The sequence below is a fragment of the Passer montanus genome, unplaced genomic scaffold (assembly GCF_014805655.1).
Source record: "Passer montanus isolate IOZ18808 unplaced genomic scaffold, ASM1480565v1 scaffold32, whole genome shotgun sequence".
NCBI classification, from domain to species: Eukaryota; Metazoa; Chordata; class Aves; order Passeriformes; family Passeridae; genus Passer; species Passer montanus.
This window is the reverse complement of record NW_024367930.1, coordinates 5,155,583-5,175,695: the sequence shown is the minus strand read 5'-3', so window position 1 is coordinate 5,175,695 and position 20,113 is coordinate 5,155,583. Positions and strand designations below refer to the sequence as shown.

At 37.1% G+C, this 20,113-nt stretch overlaps 1 protein-coding gene across 1 annotated transcript in view; it reads right to left on the bottom strand.

The window, feature by feature from the left end:
• Positions 1–20,113, bottom strand: part of CNTNAP2 (contactin associated protein 2) — a 1,016,974-nt gene that overhangs the window by 54,341 nt on the left and 942,520 nt on the right. Inside the window, exons 19-21 of the mRNA XM_039715193.1 lie at positions 18,626–18,871; positions 17,001–17,134; positions 3,995–4,088 (exon numbers count right to left, since the gene is read on the bottom strand). Of these exons, the coding sequence (XP_039571127.1) occupies positions 3,995–4,088; positions 17,001–17,134; positions 18,626–18,871 (474 nt within the window). The remainder of the gene's footprint in view (positions 1–3,994; positions 4,089–17,000; positions 17,135–18,625; positions 18,872–20,113) is intronic.

Genomic DNA, 20,113 nt, shown 5'->3' with positions numbered 1-20,113 from the left:
CTTCATATCAGATGATGTCAATGTCTAAAAGCATATCCAAACTGAGCACCAAATATGACTATGCCTATATCCTTCACAATTTTTTTATCTAGGCTATCAATTTCCCCTTTTTAATGATGGCAAATACTCTCAAAGAGAGAAAATGTTCATTCTTTAACATGAAACAAACCCTCTAAGTGATGAAAGTCTGCAGATGTGTGGAAACATGGCAATCAGAAGCTGGTTTTAAAAGTGTGTGATGGTTTTTGTAGGATGAATTGCATTGTAGATCATTGTTTTTCAGTTACATATGTTGAAGCACCAAACTACTAAGCTTTTTCTATAGAAAAGAAAGTATCTTATCTAGGAATAAAGAATGTTCACCTTTTGGAATAAATGCCATTGTTCACTGCTGGAAATTCAAAGCATCCTGAATGTTTGCCTCCTATTATTCAGTATCTATTGGCAGACAGATGCCATGCAAGAGAAAAAGCAGTTCTTCTTTCTCTACTGTACCTAAGCCATGAAGAAATATAATTTATCTCCTCCTTTTTGTGAAGTATTTCTGTGTTCTCTCCTTTGCACATTTGAAACTAACTACTTGGCTAGATGTAAGCTGGTCTTACCTCCCAGCAGTCCAAGGTGCTGAATGTCACAATGAACACAGGGAAATGTCTCCAGTAATTTTAATTTTCACCACAAACACCAGTAAAAAAACCCAGTAAATCAAATCAAGTGACAATAAAAAAGCCTTTGCATTAACATTAGGAAAACCTCACCACATCTAGAAATTGACTTTTTACCACTTCTTCTCAAGGCAACTACTTTTTGTGTAAAGAATCCAGACCTTTGGGGTTGCTTTCCAGGACCTCTCTTTATCCTTAGAGTGATGGCAGCTGTTTTTGTAAGAAGGAAGGTAGACCTGCAACATATGTCCCTTTTGGCTACTGTTACTAGAAGTCCCTGAAGAACACTAGCTTGAGGCAGAGACAAAAATGGAGCCCACAGAGGTGAGCTGCAGGGACAGCTGTCACTTCTGAAAATTATTATCTGTGTGATGATTATTTGTATTATGTCAATTGTTGCCAAGTGGATATATAAGTATTTCTGAAAAGAGACAATTTTATCTGGAGTGGTTGGTGGAAATGATGACAAGAAGCACATTTCCTTTACTTCCCTGCCACTTTCTCAAGAGCAACTCTAGTCTGATCTTGGTGTGTCTGTGCTCAATCATATATCCTGTTAGACAAACTCTCAAATTATTTCTGTTCACCAGAATGATACTTTCACAAAATCATGCGTAATTATGTCTAGCTAATTACTTATAAATACATATTAACTGCCAAAGAAATGTTCCAATTTTAATAATAAAGTACAGACTAAGAGAGTACAGGTGTAGTTTCCCAAAAATGATGTGAAGACAAAGCTGAGTATTGCATCCAAACCCTCTACACTTAATGGAAAGATCAAACTTCTGCTCTATCCTACTGCAGTAACGTGCTGCAAGTTGCAGCCGACATGAAAATGTAGATGCCTGTCACATTGTCTAATTTTCACTTTTTCCTCTTCATAGCTTATCATCCAGATATCCTGGTTTTCCCTCTCACCTTGTCTGTCAGCCACCAAAGCCTAAATACGTCTAAATAACAGATTAAAGAACTTCCTTGAAACATTAACAGCATCCTGCATTTCTCTAGTGTTATTGTTTTTGTTACTACACACTCATGTAAAACAGGATTTTTCATTTGCTGTGTCTTCCAGCTTTATTTCACACAATCGCAATCCATTTTACTTGTCCAAAAGACTACAATTATTTTATATCAGTATTTTTCAAGCCAGTGAACAAATGCATTTTTTAAAACAGTATTTCAAGGGAACAGAAAGCATCTCAAAGAAGAATTCTCCCTGATTGCAACTCAAACGTTTTGCTGTTGTTCTGATGTGACCGTCCTGCTTTACAGAAAATATTCTGAGCCCGTACAAAGCAGCATTTTATTAATTGTGACACTTGTAACAATTGTTACAACATAATGTTGTAACACCTAGAGCAGAGAGAGGTGTTGCATTGTGGTAGGTGCCATACAAGGGATCATTTCTGACGGGGAGCAGATGAACTCTCTATCACAGCAAGAACAGCTGGTGTAGAAGCGGCTGCTCCTATGCAAATAACACTAATAAAAATGGAAATAAGACAGACAGAGGACCAGTTTCCAAGTAAGAGTGTTCCAGAGTGCTCTTCAAAAACCCATCTGTCTTTAAAAGTAGGGCCTTGCATTCATTTTTGCTGACAAATAAGAATTGCATCGTATGGGAACAACAGAAACTGAATGCAAGTGATGCCAGAGCAGCAGTGAAACGGGAGGCTACTCCCATATTGCCCATTTGGAGAATGTAATTGCATATGGGCACAAATTGCAACTTGATCTATGTATCCAGATCTTCTGTTGGTTTTAATCCCTCTAGACCACTAAAATATGCCTAGTCAGTATGAGGTGACAGCTAGAGCCTTTGAAGATACTGAATTCTGTGTCTACTTTGCCCTTCAAACTTCTGTACTTTTAACTGAGTTCTCCCCTCATTCAACATGATTCTGAGAGCTGCACAGTAAAGCTCATCAACAGACATGGTCAGTTGCACAACCATTTTACCCCAGGAAATCCATCTCTGCAGTGAAGCTCAATTTTTCTTTGATAGAAAGAGTAAAAAGGGGTTTATTTTTTGTTTTCTCATTTGTTTCTTTAGTAGTGATACATTTTTCTGCTTAATAAAATGCCTTATCTGCAAAGACAGTAACAAGTAGAGAAGAAGAAGCAAAAAAAAAATCATATTCCCAAAGGGTTAATATAATCCCATGCTATTAAAAAATTGAGTCAGCTCCAATCCAGCTGCCCAAATTAAATGGAGTAAGGTACGCAGATTCCAGAGACTGTCCAAAATCAGATTGCATCATCTTTTGTACTGTCAACAGAACTGACTTGGAAAGTACTAGAAAATAGTTCATGACTCTCCTAATGGCAAATGATTTTAAAGGCTTTTCATTTCCTATCTCATGGAAGTTCTCCATGTTAAATTTTAAAAACAAAACAAATGGGAAAATGTATCTACAAAAAATTCCATTAGCTATGTGGTCAATTTCTTTACCACTTCTAAAAACAGTGTAAAGGGTTCACAGATTAATGCCCTAGCCACTTAACAAAGAAAAGTTTGCAATTTTCTGGATTAAGCTTTTCACTGAGTTCAAGCAACCATATCTCTGTATAAATCGCTTAGAGGAAATAATGTTAATTCCCCTTTATCTCTGAAAAGGGGAAGAAGCCCTCCTTACAAACTGTAAATGTTGGGAAGAATTTCTTTCTGAAGTGAGTAACCCTGGAAATTCATGTAAGAATGCCAGTAGCAGAAAAATTAAGCAATGGAATGAAGGATGGTCTGAAAGTGAGGCCAAGGCATCTCTATTTCCCCTTGAGTTCATCTGGTGAGCTAGCCAGGAAGCTGCTGCACTGGAAATAACCATGAAATCCATAAAAGGGATAGAAAATGTCCAGATGAGTGTTGCTGCAGGTGTTACAGGCTCCAAAGGGCCTGGCTGGTGGGTGTTAGTGGGAGAGAATGGTGGTTTGCCAGAGGACACTCTGGGATAAGAAGGCAGTCTGTGTGAATAAAGTATGCATTATACAAGGCACACAATAACTTCACAGTGAATGATAATATTCAAAATTACTTCAGTATCTCCTGGTAGAAGCAGTGGTCTCAGTGATTTCCTTGGATTGCCTTCATCTGACACCGAGAGGGTAATGAAACCTCACAAAGACAATGTTACAAGGGTCTCTTTGCTCATTCATTTTTTTTCCTCCCATGCATGGCAGAAAATTATTTGTGTGCTTATCAGCCTTTATGACAGGGTGAACATAACCCCTCCTTTAGGCATAACTCCAGTACCACCACTTGTACCATGTGTCCAGCAAGCATCCTGTTACACAAACATCATTGTCCCAGGTACAAAATGAAATCTTACCTATGACTTTTCCTAGGAATAGTGCCTTTGGGGAATTGAACTGAATGTCAGATGTGGCTGGCAGGCTGTAACTTGTTGGAGGATAGTGATCAAGCTGGAGAAAGAGAAATGAAATGATGAGTATTTTGAACTGATCTGCTTATTACAGTTCTGATCAATCAGGTTTACTTCATGGAGTTTATGCCATCTCTTATAACTGTCTAATACACTCTACTTTAATTTTCATAAAGGGAAAACAATAGTAAATACACTTCCTTCCATATCTGCCATCTCCACAGTTCTCAAGGCCTGGAGAATAGTTATACTGAATATATTTTGTTATGATTGCTGTAGAATCACATCAATTATTACTTACGTGCTCTTCAATTGCTAAATATAACAACAGCATCAATAATAAAACAACTTTTTCTTTCCATAGAAATAGATTTCCATTTGGGACCTATGTTACTGCTAAAACTAGATTTACATAGCTGGGAATTTGAGACTAATTCAGGTGTTGGGCATTTTTCTTTTCTCTCAGAAAAGTCATGAATTAATAAAGCATTCTTTTTTTGCACCTCATGTTTATGACTTTCTTGTTGAGAATGTTGTTCAATCTGATTGTGATGACGCCTATTGAAACCTAAATAAATTCAAGAGTAATCAACTTAGCTAAATAGTTTAATCTATAGGAAATGCATATTGTCCCTGGAATGGCACAGCAATCATGTTACATTAGCATATTTCCCCCTGTTTTTTAGCTATTTAACAGAAAAATGTGAAGAAAGAGAGTAATAAAATGAATTGCCTATGCTTAGTAATAGTGCTATTAACATAGTTTAATATAGCTCAGTGGAGTTTTGATTTCACATTTCATAAAAGTAATTGGGATGAATTTTTACTGTTGTTATTTATTTTCTCAGATTTACATGTTTATTAGACAGGCTTAAAGAGGACAGAGCAGTAATAGTTTATTTTATTCTGGCCTTGCCTTGGCAGAAAACAGGATAGAAACTCATATATGTGATTTAAGACTTTGCAGGGTACAGTAGACTGGAAAAGTAATTCTCAGGAAATGGCAACTCTATGGGGCATGCAATATTTTCACATATCTTTCTGCCATATTTCTAATTTCAAAATATAATTATTGTGGATTACTTTGTTTTAATGATACTGCAAATGTTCTGTTCAGTGGTTAAAAGCAAATGACTGGCAGGTAGCACAGAACTGAAGGGCTGAATCCCCTGATACCCTGGAACCTGGAACACCGTAAGCTCAGACAGTTGTAAAGGCTGCTGGTGTCGTGAGTCTGCAGAGGCAACCATCTCAAAAAACCACAACAATTGGAGGAGTCCTGTCTTTCTTATAATTCCCCATAAAACCCCAAGAAGAAAAGTGTATATACATACTACACAGGAAAGACAGTCTCTGCAGAGTGCAAGAGAGGTTTAGTAAGTCTTAATTGTTCAGTGTTGTGAACAGTTTTTCTTAGATTTTTAATAAAGAGCAGAAATGCATATTTTACCTGAAATTAGAGTGTTATAAATTCAAATTGAAAAGAGTTATTTTGGAAAGTGTAGTCAAGTGAATACAAAGGGTTAAAATAGTAAAGAGATCCCAACCTCAACCACTTCAGGCCTTACTAAATAGAGACTCCACTTGAGTGCTTGCTATTGGTTTTCCTGATGGAAGGGAAATGTCTCAGCATTCAACATTGCAAGTGCAAGACACATTTTCAATGAGAACTGCAGGCATATAAAAAAATTCTCTTGTTATTTCAGGACAAAAATAGAAGTGGCTTAGATCTGCTATGCTATTTACCCTTAAGGTGATTAAATGAAAACTGTAAACTTTAGAGAGGTGTATCAGGTAAAGGTTGGTGAAAACTAATCCACAAAACACTGATTCTCCATCCTCTCATATGTCAAGAAGTTAACCTCATGTAACTTTGCCTGCAGTGGCATTTTTTCCAATACCTACACAGGATAAATTTTCTAGGTTTTCCCTTTATTTAAATGACTTAAAATATGCTGCAGTAACTCTGATAAAATAATTGGGCATGCTACTACTTACATTGGTATCTGTCAGTATCAGCAACATTTGAGTTCTTTGTTTCAGAATCTGGAAGTCTGGAGCAATTTCAAAATATTTCTTTCTGTTGTGATCTGGACTCTAGGTAGTGGTGTTGATCAGATCATAATTAATCAGAAATATTAATAAATCAATTAAATGTCAATCTATGTCTATAATCAACTTATTGATGTATGCTGGATGTCCTAAAGCAGTAGTGACGTCCAATGCCAGAGTAACAAAGGAGTAGCAATAAGTAATAAAAAAGTCACCCCTGCCAAATGTGGAGGCAGCCTCTACGTGTGTACATGGGTTGAGTCTGCAGGATATGCATTAAAATGAAAACTCAGTTTTAATGATGAACCACTGTGAACATTTACATGGATAATTACAGAATAACAAATCCTGCCAGCTGCAGCGTGATAAGACTCCCTTTATGTTCAGGTAGTGTTCAGGATTTGGAAAGGCCTTCTCTTTCCCCTTCTTGGAACAGGTTAGTTAGCAGCAACCTTGGCCAGATTAAAAAAACCCCAAAGTCCTTTCAGTGACCTCACCTTTCCTTGAGACTTCAGGATAGCAGAGCTGAAGTCCCAAGGGATTCATCCCGGTTCAGAGGCAAAAGGGATTGCAACAATGAGAGTAATGATGTGTTACACTGCAGGCTCTAACAGGAACAGCCACTTTGCTGCTGAGGTTTACTCATTTAAACAGATCTCCTGTACTGAGTAAAAACCTGAATCTAGCCACTCACATACATTTTTCACATCTTGTTGAAGGCAAGGAAAGATATCTCAATGGGTTCAGCTGTGGATTGTTTTAATGACTGTCTGAAGTTTTGTGTTCTGATTCCTAGTTAAAATAAATCTCTATTTAAAACCTATTGATACCAATTTTCTGAGGCCAACATTTCTGATCAGTGGTAGAGCCAGCTCCTGCTCTGCTGCCAGCTCTGGCATCTCTTGTCAGGGGACACCTGCATTGCTTTCCACAGCTTTGAGTAATGCCTTTCTCTAATCCTGGCACCTGAAATGAAATGATGCACCACAAGACAGTGGGTCTAGGCTGAAAGAATGTGAAGATTTCTGTCCACTTGTTTTTATTGCTTGTCTTTGTACTAAACTGGAATTACCTAATAAAAGAAACCTTTTTTTTTGTTTTGTTGACACTCAGCCTAGGGTTTCTTTAGAGGTCTGTGAGTTAAAGCACCATGCTGATTTCTTTCCAAAGCTGCATGTGACTGCCATCCAGTGGGGGCTCCAGTGTAAGCAGCTGGAATGGAGCAGCCTGCAGTCTTTGCATGAAATACTAACCTACCAATCTAATAGAAAACATATAATAAAAAGGAATTACTAGTGTCAAATGATATTTGAATTATAATTTGATTTCCTTATTTAATGAAAATTAATTAGAACCTCTGTATACACTGATGTTGATGTCATGATTTTGTATTAAATTATCATTTAAAATTATATTTAAGATTTTTCATTACAGCTACTTTTCTTGAAAAACTCAGTAATTTCATTTGAGCTTCATGTAAACATCCAGTGTGGCTTTGAGTGTAACAGAGATGAAAGTAGGTGGCATTTTCTGAGGAATTTGCAGTTTCAGCTCTCAAGTCACGTCACGCCAAGGCAGACTGCCTTTTTCTGAAGTTGTCTGGATTTAAGCAGAAGTTCAATAAAATGCTATTTCTTTTAAATTACTGTTCACTTAGATAATAAAACTAATCTTGATGGGAGTTCTGAGATTAACAGAGATATCAATCTAAGGGCAAGCATAATGTCTGCATCACCTTAGTATTCTTGGGGAAAAAAAGGGTATAAACACAAACACATACCTTATATTCACCCTGTGGATATACTTACATCTGAATCATTGTCAACCCAGCCTGTGTACTGCTATAAAGTAAAGGTTTTTCTTTATGCTGGACAAATTTTATAAAAAAAAAATTGTCAAAATCAGGTGGAATAATAATGCTGTAAGGCTTAATCTCACACCATCTGATGTCAATGCAGCTGTGCTCTTGACTTCAGCAATAGCAGGATAAAGAAGGGGATGTTACCATCATGATCAGTGTAGCATTTCTCTTCTGCATGATTATGATGATTTATCACTTTTGTTACCAACCTCTCTAGTCCTGAACAAGGGCTTTTTGTGCTAAGTTCTATAATAATACATAATAAAAAGGGTTCCTACTCAAAAATGCCTACAATGCTGGAACAGAATAGGCATGTGACCCAAGAAAATAACAAGGTGGTATGCAGGTGTTTAGATGGAGCTTCTCACAAGTATGACAGAAGTGTATGAGAAAGAAGAAAGTTGTTTATAAAAATCAAAGGGAAGACATTACATTATTTTTGTTGGTGTGGTATAGATTGTCACATTCATATTTTCTGAAAAATCCCTTCACTCAGGATTTTTCTCCTGGGAAGCCTCAGAGAAAAAGGAAAACGACAATTATGTCATGGCTTCTCCTGTGTTTTGCTGCTTTGGAATATGTTTGGAGATTGTTTATCCAACAGGTGATTCTTTCATTGGTTTAATGTGAATTGTTTTGACTTATTGGCCAACTGGGGCCAAGCTGTGTCAGGGGTTTGGACAGAGTCATGAGTTTCATTATTATATTTTTAGCCTTCTATAAGTATCCTTTCTGTATCCTTTAGTACAGTTTAGTACAGTATTCTTTAATAGAGTATATATAATAAAATAATAAATTAGCCTTCTGTAAACATGGAGTCCGATTCATCATTCCTTCTTGCCATGAGGGACCCCACAAATACAATAATAGATGATGATTCACCTGCTAAAAGGTTAGGAAAAAATTCATAAACAATTTTGTTAATATGGTGATATTTAATTTTATTTTTTTCTCTAGTACAAGAGGAAAGGAGCAGCTTAGAGTGATAACTGTGCAATTGTTTGGGTTGATCATGGCCACTTCTTACTGCAATTCAGCTCCTTCCTCAGTGTGGCACTAGTGCTCCGCTGATCTGATTGTGACGGGCCAGGTCCTTGACCCAGGTTAGTGCAGATCAGATCTGAGCCAGAGCAGGGACCAGCCGTGGACTGTAAATGAGGAGTGGATCCAGAGAAACAGGCAGGACCATAAACCCTGCATTTTTTACTGCCTTGGACTGTCACAGACCTGAAGCCTCACTGCTCATCTGGAACACAGGAGGAGGCACACACTTCACTGGTGTGATGTAAGGCAAACTAAAGGCTGGCAGTGTGCTTTGAGCTCTGCAGATGAAATTTCTATAGAGGTATAGTAAGTGCTCTTTTAGGAACCACTCCTAAAAATCTGTTTTTCTGGTGTAATCCACTGATTAAACCTTCTGAGCTCTGCAGATGAAATTTCTATAGAGGTATAGTAAGTGCTCTTTTAGGAACCACTCCTAAAAATCTGTTTTTTTGGTGTAATCCACTGATTAAATTTTTTTTTTTTTTTTTTAATAAAGGTAAATTACAGTATTTTATTATAAAGTCTTTTTTTTTTTTTTGCAGGGATTTATATTAAAATGTGATTAATGTGATACAGACATGGAAAAAACATAGATACATTGCAGAAAAAGAAATTAAAAATATAGGGTTTTTTTCTGGTTCAAAACTTGAATCCTTTATGTGCAGAAAGCTTGCATCTATATCCTGAAAGCTGCTGTTGCTCTGCTATATAAATCCAGGGATAATTTGTCTCCCTCTAAAAAAATCACAAAATTTTGGATAAAATTTAAATGGAAAGTAGAACATAACTCAAAATGTAACAAGAACACTGATAAGGAAAGCCACACTATTTAGTCTGGCTCCTTCAATTAAAGTGACTCTCTGGTGCTTCTTTCACATATCTGTTGACTTTTTATTGCTCTCTTTAGTAGATGAATTACAATAAATGTTAACAGAAGCAATAGCAAGTCATATAATGCCAAGTCATTAAAATTAAAGAGATCTACCTCAGGTACCTAAAGATGACTTTCACAGGACATTAATTTGTCCAATGTGTGCTTCCATACAATAGAAATCGCCTATTTCATGGTAGGTTTTGACTTTTTTAGCTTTGTCTTGGACTCTGGGATTACTTAATGATTTTTCTGTTCTTTCCTTGTTTCTTTAATTCCAATAAAATTATATAAAAACAGCAATCACACAGGCCAAGGAAGACACACACACACACTCGTCACTGAAAATACATTATAGAAGAAGGAAGTAGTTTCAGCCTAGCCACTGTAAGTAACACATTTGTGAGGTGTATAAGCCTGCTGATACACCCTGCAGACCTTTGCTCTGCTCTGATATGCAGTCTCAGGAAATGCCAGACTGCACCATTCCCCATTCTGACCTGAATGGCCTTAGCTTTATTTCCCAGGAAAATGGGGGTGTAGGGTGAGGAAGACATTTCACTTATGGGTCTTATCATGATACATGGCCTAGACATGGGCAAAGTTTGGGACAAGGCAGCTGAAACGTGACTGAATCCAGCAACACCAACTCTGTTGAGGAAATGAGAAAGGATGGATGTGTAAAGGAGATGCTCTCCTATGGAGGGGTTTTACAAATCAGAAAGTAAAGAGGAATATTCTTCTAAAAGCCCTCTAAGTTTGAAACTATCTCAGCTAATGCAGAGGGGGTAAAACTTTTTAAAATATATATTCTTCATCATCTGCCTCTGCCTTTATGCAGCAGCTACAGGAAAACCACAGGGAGAAAGGCTACCCCAGATGGGAATGCATGGATGATGTTTTTCCCATTGTTTCCCCATGCTTTTCCAAGAGAGATAGGACGCCATGTCCTGATGTCTACTTGTTTGTTGATGAGTGGAAGGAGTTCTGGTTTTTGAAAACTTTTAGTCTGTCTTTCATCAAGCTGAGATTCAATGGGGATGTGCTGCTACTAACCAACTATCACACACAAAAGGAGAGTAGAAGTTGTTTATTTATGAGGTTCCTGTCCTAACTATAACTGCTTTCTTTAACTGCAATATTGTGTCACACTGTAAAATAAAGAAATTGAGTCATTTCAGTGAAGATTTAAATCAGCAAAACTGCTCGGAGCTCATGGTCATCCTGTGAGCACAAAAGAACCAGTAAAAATTAATAATCAGTGAATTATTTGCTCATTTCTGATTCTGGTACACACAATTTAAATTCTGTTCTGCTGTTTCTTGCTGTTGTTTACTGACACTTTTCAGTATCGAACACCTGGCCATTTGCAACATCTGTAACATCCTTATAGTTGGAGGGAACTTGAATTATGAAAAGATCAGGGTCTGTAATTGTTTATATTTTGATAACCAGATGTTGCTTAGGGTTATAAGCATGATATACTATGTCAATAAAAGCTTTGTTTTATTTTCAGAAGTTTATTGATATCTATTGATAGCTTCTTATACTGCTTTGTCACCTATTTGTGGAAAAAAAACCCCTATATTTTCACACCTTAGTAAAATCACTTCCCTGTGACTTCTGATTGAAAAAAAAGCTTAGCAGTTATGGGTAAACTAAGTGCTAATGCATTAAACATGCAGATCTAATGTATGGCTCTGCTCTAGAAAATGGTCTGAGTTTGCCTTTCTGTGGCACTAGCATTTTGAGTAATACATTGCCACTACAAAAGGGCAATACATAGTGAAAAGAATGTATCCCCAGGGATTTTAAATAATTCATTTCAGCAGGAAGGCATTTACTATTGATAGAACAAATGATTTTCTTTTCCCTTTAAGAAAAACATGTTTGGAAATTCATTAATTTTTTTTTTAAAATACAATAGAATTGCTGTGTATGAGGAAACAAAGCAGAAGGTTAACTGTTGCATTGATGTTGATGGTGGTTTATGTGTTTTACCTTTGATTAAAGTCCTGGATACTTAAAACATGTTTAATTCATATCAGCAGCTATGGAATTTGTAAATACTGTCTGGTAAATACTGACGGGTTCCTTTCAAATCATGACCACTACTTCCCCATTCCTTACCAGTTAAATGTTAGCTAAACCAGCCTTCAGATTAATCTGGTGTCTTGACAATTTACAGCACTACCCAAAGGTTGCTGAGGCAGCATAATTCACAGAAAATGGAGGAAATAAATAAAGATGGTATTTCTACATCATTTTGATGGCATAACAACCATTATAATTTCTAATCTTAGGGTAAATGTTTTCAAAATGTGACTCAAAAGGGAGAGTTTTCAGAGAAGACTTAAAAAATTGTTTTAAGTCTCAAAAACTATAGATGGATGAGGATATACTAAAATAGATCAGTTTATTTAGCATCTTGCAGACAAGATGAAAAGATGTTTTAATCAGCATCTCTAGGAAAGTGTGAAGGGGAGTGATGCCTGACATTAAACATTTCTTTCATCTATCAAGCATAGACACAAAGATCCCAAAGTTAAATGTTGAATTCAAACTGTAAATTAGGTGCAAATTCTTTAGAAGAATGGTACTTAGCACCGTAATCCATAGCCAAAGGATATGGTACATTTTCTATCATTTGAAGTCTTTAAAGATAGATAAAATGTCTTTCTACAAAATTTGTTTTACTGCTGTCATTATTTTTGGGTTAGCTGCAGAAAATAATTTGGTGATTTTTTTTGTGTCTTCTCTTAAGCAAGAGCTCAAATAGTGATAATTTTCTGTTGAGGCTTCAAAATATAGGAAATATGATAATTGTGATTCTACAACAACAATAAGCATGGGAGATGAAATTATAGCCTCACTGAAGTCCATGAGAAAGTTCCCACATGCTTTAATGAGAGCAAAATTTAATCTACAATTATAAAATCTTTGATATATTAATTGCATTTAAGATGGGGATTATGTGCAGACTGATTTGCTCCACTTTGCCTATTTTATTTTATTGCTATTATGTTTACCATTTATTTTATTACCATCTGTAATCAGATTAGATTTGAATTAACTTTGTATGATTTATATTTTTGAACCATCTAGGAGTTTGCAATTGTTATCTCTGTTCAAGCAGTGCAGAGCTCTAAATGGAAACGGTCTTGCAAAAATTCTGCTTTTTCTTGATTTCATTTGGGTAAGGGTCAAATAGATCCTTGAGCATTTTTCACAAAGATGAGTGTTTACTCTTGCTTGCCTCTGGTGAAGCTGGAAAATGACTTGTACAAATACATTTTCTGTATTGTTCTCAGCCTCAGCTGAGTTCAGGTCAAGATTTAGCCATGAAGCCTCATAATTTAGCTGATTTTGAGCAGACTCAGTAATTAACATTGAGATTACATGGCAGTGTGGTGTGCAGCCCTTCCACCACAGTTTGACATACTGTCCAGGGCTGACAGAGAGAACTGTCTCCACCCTTCTGAGAAGATGAGTGGTGGCTGCTGATAATTGTCCTGGAAGTATAGTGAGAGTTTGGGACAGAGTTTCTTCAGTCCTGAAGAAGTTGCTCTGATTTAATCCTTTTCAGGAACAAAGAAGGTGTTATAAACTGTGACTCATAACCCATTACCAGAAATGGCTTTAAAGTAGGGCTGGAGATGTGGACCCCTGTTGAGAATGAACATGCAAGGGAGATGACAGGCCCAGTCTGAGTCCTGCTGACTATCAGCTTTATTCCACTAACAATCAAAGCATATAGTACTTATTTTTCTCTTTCTTCCCCCCTCCATATTTTTTCTTTGTAGCAGGCTGATCTACCTTTGTGCAATGGAACATAAAAGGCTCTGATCCAGATTCCATCCTGATTTTACTCTAGGGACATGCAAAGAGGCAGGAGGTACGAATCTTGCACTCAGGATGCAACTACTACAGTTCTTTAAGGTACAATTTAAAACCTGCTGGAGGCAATGGAAGGCCTTTCATTTACTTCAATGGGCTTTGGATCAGAACCTCTGCTAGGGAGCTTTTGTCCTTGGCTCTCTTCAAAGAAGATTTTACTGATATGTGAATAGTGTTAATCACCCATGAACACTTGGTAAAGAGTGATCTGGTTTTTATGATATGTAAAATACCCTGCTGATGCATGAAATCTTCTAATGAAATCAAACAAAGTAAAACTTGCCCTCCATAACCTAAAGCTCAGCTCTTGAAATGTCATCTATTGGAATAATGCATTCCCCATCTGTAAGTCTGGGCTTTTTCTTGCCACAGGTGAACTAAAGGAGCCTTGGAGGTGTGCCATGGTTACTAGTATCTGATATTTTACTAGAGGGGAGGGATAGGAATTATTACTATCAAATGTTACTTTGTCCCCCTCATGGAAATGAGAAAAGAAGCATGTCTTTGTCCCTGAATTTATGTAATTTGCTTTTTCTGACATGTAAATTGACTGTATACCCTTAATCTTATCCTGAAGAAACCACTGACAACACAATTGAGAGCTTGTTATTTAATGCAGAACTATTGATTTGTCTGCAGTCAGTGAATGTATAAAACTAAAATATAAAAACTATTTGACAGAGCCTTTGCTACTGCCATGGTATGTTAGAATAGGGATACAATTATAACAAAAGCAGTTCACAATAAATATTTGTTCTTGAATTTATTTTGTTACCTTGTGGACATATAATGTTGTGGATATGTTGATTTCAAACCCCACCTCAAAATCTGATTTTATGTAAGTAATCAGTGGCCTCCTGTCTGCCAGCATGAGGTGAAGTCTCATAGAGTTCACTAATGAGTCTTTTTTCATATTTATATGTAAGTCAAACTCAAGAATCATGATAAAACTCTGATTCACACAGCTCATATGGTACCAATTTATTGCCTGGCTTCAGATTTTTTAAATCTCTCTGGCACTACAGGGTTATTACAGTAAGTTAGAAAGACAGGTACTCTAAGTATGAACTTGCTGTTAAGATCTCAAAAATACTGAGTGCTCTTGAATTGAAGCTTTGATGAGAAATAAATCCTTCTTGTGACACTTTTATGCCCTGTAGAGATGTGGAAGTGTGAGCAACAGCACCTGGCAAGCAAGCTGTCTTCTTTAAAAGCAAGCAAACCAGCTGCTCATCAGGTTGGTGAAGGATTTAGCAGGAAATAAAAGTCTACTCAAATGTTCATAGCTCAGATCTGCAAGAGAAAACTCATACTTTATGATTTGTCCTATGAATACTGAGAAAAACTGTATTTATGTCTTCTGTATTTTCAAACACTGGGAGGAGTTCATTTTTGAACAGGAGTCATTTCCAAGTGAACAATCTACTTAGCAGATTCATTTCTGTCCATATAATTTCTCTCATTTTCAGAAGGTAAGCAGATAAGTAATAAAATAAACTTACAAAGGTCAAACAAAATTTGATACAGTAGGAATAGGATTTCTGGATTTGCTTTGTATGGGACCCTTCTTTCCTTATTCTTGCATGTACATCAGACAGATTAGCTCATGTAATAAGTCCCAAATGAATTTGCTTTCTGGCTACATTAATCAGTTTTAGGCACACTGAATAGATTAAAAATTTTTTACCCCAGCAGAGCAGCACTAACCAAAATGTTTCTGACTCTGCAAAGTTCTAGACAGGCAGTGGTCTCAAAACACTGGGAAAGAATTGTTGGGAATCAAGTTCAGGTGAGTTCATGCAAGGCTGGAACATTTAACTGTGTACATAATTTCCATCTGGGCAAGGTAATTCATCTGATCCCTTTGGAATGTAATTTATTTAGTTTTAGAGCTGCCCAAATCAGCCAGCTAGGACTCCATGCCATACTTCCCCAAAATAAAAGCATTTAACACCAGAGGGACACCAAACTATAGGTCGTCCTTTATTTCCATCTAACTGTAGGAGAAATAAGCATGCAACAGCATGCAAGACAGACACACATCAATATATATTCCTCTGAACCTCCAAAAGCCTGAAAAGAGTTTGGATGTACCACCTAGATATTTTTTAGGATTTTGGAATTTTTTAGGTTGTTTGTTATTGTGAGTAATTTTGTGACAATTCTACTTCAATGCATTCAGTGTTATTCTGAGTACTGTGAGCCTCAGTCAAACGACATTGTAATGCACTGAAAAGTTTCCTTTTGATACCATGAAACAATAATTGTCAGGGATTCATTTTAATATTCAATTACATAATACTATGATGACTACCATCCTTCACCTTTTGGCTTGGTTCCCAAGGAAACGTCTCCTTTTTTATATTTCATTTGTTACTGGTTTTGGTTTGCTTCTTCTGAACTAACAAATCCAGATTAATGTCGCCCATCCACCTGACTCTCCTGCTAACAAACCCTGCTCACAATCTCCATGTTTGCAGATCTGACAACGAGGAAATGAAAAGAGAGTTCTGTGATGACCACAGAGAGGAGGCTGCCTGGAAACACTGACTGCTTCTTGCAGCATTCCCCCTCTATTTATAGTGTTATAAATAGAATTAGACTATCTCAAAGTTTTGTAAACTGAGATATATGGAGAGATGAAGTTCCTACCTGTACCATACCAAAACCTAAATAAGCCAGAGGTATGTGACTTCAACAATGCTCTCTGTCCCAGGCTTATGTCACACAAACACTTAGGCATCTGCTCATCTTTGCAAAACAGCTCTTGCAATTTCACTGGACTGCAGGGTAAATTTAAATTTAAAGACATCCTCATTTGCAGACTCAGGACTTACAGAATGATATTATTTGCATCAGGCTTCACTACCATTTAAGATGCAGTAGGGTATCCCTCCTGGCTTCCAGCTGCTGCTCCAGAATGGCACAGGTTTATCCTAAGTCCCACATTATCTATCAGCCCAGATGTCTCTGATGCCCTCGAGCATCTACAGTGACACCTGTATTAGACCAGCTGTCATCACACTAAAATGAGGATTTCAGAACAACATGAGTTGATACCACAGAGGGAGTGAATAGCTTTTATTAACTCCTAGGAGTGTGATCTGCAGGCAGAACCCATCTACTGTACTTTTTATTTTCTAAATAGCACCAGTCTTTTCAGAGGGCTGGAGACCCATAAAAAAAAACCTGCTGTAAGATATGAGTGATGGAACCAAGCAACTTACCTGCAGTACAATGTCCCGCCCGTTCCGTGTGACATTAACAGTGTGGGGCTGGCCATTGGCCATGTTTCTGTGGTCAATGTCAATGTTATATGGCTCTTTGGTGCCCCCGAGGTTGTACCGAATTTGCAGATTCCCTAGTGAGAAAGAAAAAAATGTGAAAAGGACCCTCAGGTATTTTGATCTTTATTCACCAGCTATTTTCCTGTCTTTATTTTCACATACAGCTGTTATCATTTCATACTTAATTGCTCTCATAGCTGGTCTCTGCTGTAAGAGAAGAGCTCATGTTTGAGATTATAAAGTTACTGGGCCGAAACTGCCTCTAGTTTATAACCCAGAAGTGTGACAATGACCAGCATTTCTAAACCACAGTGTTTGTAAACACTTCAGACTGCAAACCAAACAAATTGGATTTATGCCCTGAACAATATGGACAATTGGTACAAAATTGAGCCCATCAAGTAACACTTTATTGTTGAGATTATTATTCTTGCTGCAGTAAAATTCTACAAAATTATACAAAGCATAACATTTTCTAAAGAATAAACCACTAACATGCGTTGAATAAAGGCAAAATTACAACAAATTAGCACTGACACATAATTCACACATAGGACTTTCTTGCTCTTATGTTTAATTGTTGTTGATGAGTGACCGTCTGGACTTCCATGGAAATTTAGTATTATATTGTGAAATAAAAACCTGAGGTTACGTTGTTGGAAAAATGTAGTCAGGAGTGGCTAATTGATATTCATAACATACTGCCAGACAGATTTTTCTTTTCTAAACAAAAGTGAAGTGTCTCCTCTTCATAACGCATTTAAATATTTGATTAAAAGGAGGAATGTTTGAAAAGGGAAATGCAGCCTCCACTCTTGATGAAAAATGGAAATATTCTGGCCCAAAAGAGCAGACTTAGACCTCTATAACTACAGTTTAGTTGTGTGATGCTGGATTTCTCTCATGCACATCCTTTCTTTCCCATGAAGGGAAAAAAATGAGTGGCGTGTAGAATACTCATATTATCCCATAAAAGAGAACAGTAGTAAAATCATCCTAATTATGATTTTCATGGGGCACTAAGGCACTATTTGGAATTGAAGTATATTTAGTTCATATAGAGTTTTAATACTGTAGCAGTAAATGGTCCATATCCAACCTTCATCCATCACCAAAATGTTTAGGACATTTCATACTATACTACATCCATATTTTAGTCACCTCAGTGAGTATCCAGATTTTCAGAACAGTACATGACACTTCATACTGACTGCTAGGGATTTTGCCAGTTCAGCTATTCAGGTGCCTTGATGTGGATGTCTACTTGTCCCCACCTTAATACTGGCTCATGGCATGGGTCTCGTTGTTATAGCAGGTTTTTGGTTTCTTTGGTTTGGTTAGTTTTGTTTTGTGAGAGAGGATTGGCTGAAAAAACACCACTAAACTGAACAGTTACATCAGTACCAGATCGAGTAGAGGCAGAATGAAGGTTCAGGTTTCTAAACGCTTTACTTTAATGTGACAAGGGTGAAGAGATTTTCTGATTAGTTCAGTGCTCCCCCTCATTATCAGCCTGGTATTGTCAATTGTACCTTAGATGGGGAGAGCCCGGAGCAGTTTCTTACCAGTGGGGTTCACAAGCACAGCCAAGAAGTCTGGGGTGTAGGAGCTGACGTAAAATAAGACACAAGGGGACTTGGTGGTGCTGAAGCTGAAGCTGAGCTCTTCCTTGTTCAAGCTGAGGTCAGGTGCTGTGATCTCAGGATCTGCAGAACTCAAAATCGTCCGGCTCACTAAATCCTTCATGCTAGTCCCTGGGGAGTGGAAGTTGTAACGAAGCCACATGCCTTCTTCAAAAAATGCTCCCACATCTTGAACACAACAGGAAAAGGAGGATGAAAAGAAAAAAAGTTAAATTAAAAGTGCCGACACCTTTTGGTCAAAACATATTCCTGTGACTTGATCAGTACTAATCTGTGCATGTTTCTACTGCTGTGCTATTTAAGCACAATATTTAGGTCAAGAGCCTCACTATTTTCCTATGAGAATGAAAAGAACAATTTCCATTTTATTGGTGGGTACTTGGATTTTAAAGCAAAGGAAATATTTCCTTTGGGTTGCACAGAAACCCTATGCCTATATCTCATATCAATACTACAGACAAGGGTAATTATGATTTAAATTTATTCTGGTTGAAATTTTGAAGTAGATAATGCTTCAAATAAGGAGATACAAGGAAGAATGGCTTAAAGGACACAGTAAACAAACAACAGCCAAGGAAAAGGAAAAACAGCAGTTCTGACCACCAAAATTGAGTGGATTTGGAAGGACCACCCAAAGGAATGATGACAATTCCAGTCCCTAAAAGGACTGGACACAATGCCTGTAAGTCATCCACTACTAGCACAATCCTTCATGAGACCTCCACAGCAAGGATGCCCTTATGGGAGATGAAATTAACTAGTGAGTTTGACTCAGCTGGGAACAAGAGGCAAGAGCTACCTGGACTTTAGATCCCAGGAGGTGCCATATTTTTCAAACCAATCTGAGACAAGATGTGGTGTTACAACACTCCAGACAGAAAATTTACCCCTTTTTGACCAAATTAATACTTTCAGCTGAAAAAGCACTAGTAGTGCATCCCATAATAATGCAGTCCTGACTCTTCCTCAATATTAAAATCATAATTCCAGGCTGATGTTCTTGCAGCAATGCTGACTTTGAATAACCTCCTATAGGAATTACTGTATAATTGGCCACCAGTGGTATCATGTACTCCACTGAGGATCGCTATGGCACTCATTTATTTAGAGACATTGTGGTACTGGATCAACTGTGCTGCCTGGGCCAAGATTTTGAAAGGAAATTTTTAAATGATATGTGAACCTGATTAAGAAGGTGTGTTTATGAACATTTTGTAAGATATTAAATAATGATTAAAATATTATAATCATAACATATGAGTACTGTATTCAAAGAAAGGCTGTAAGAAATGCTTAAGGCATTACACAGGCTAAAAAACGTCTTTCATTGTCTATTACCTTTCTACATGATGCAAAGTTGCCACAGTTTTGTGCAAAATTGCCCATCTAAACAAGAAAATTATTTTTATT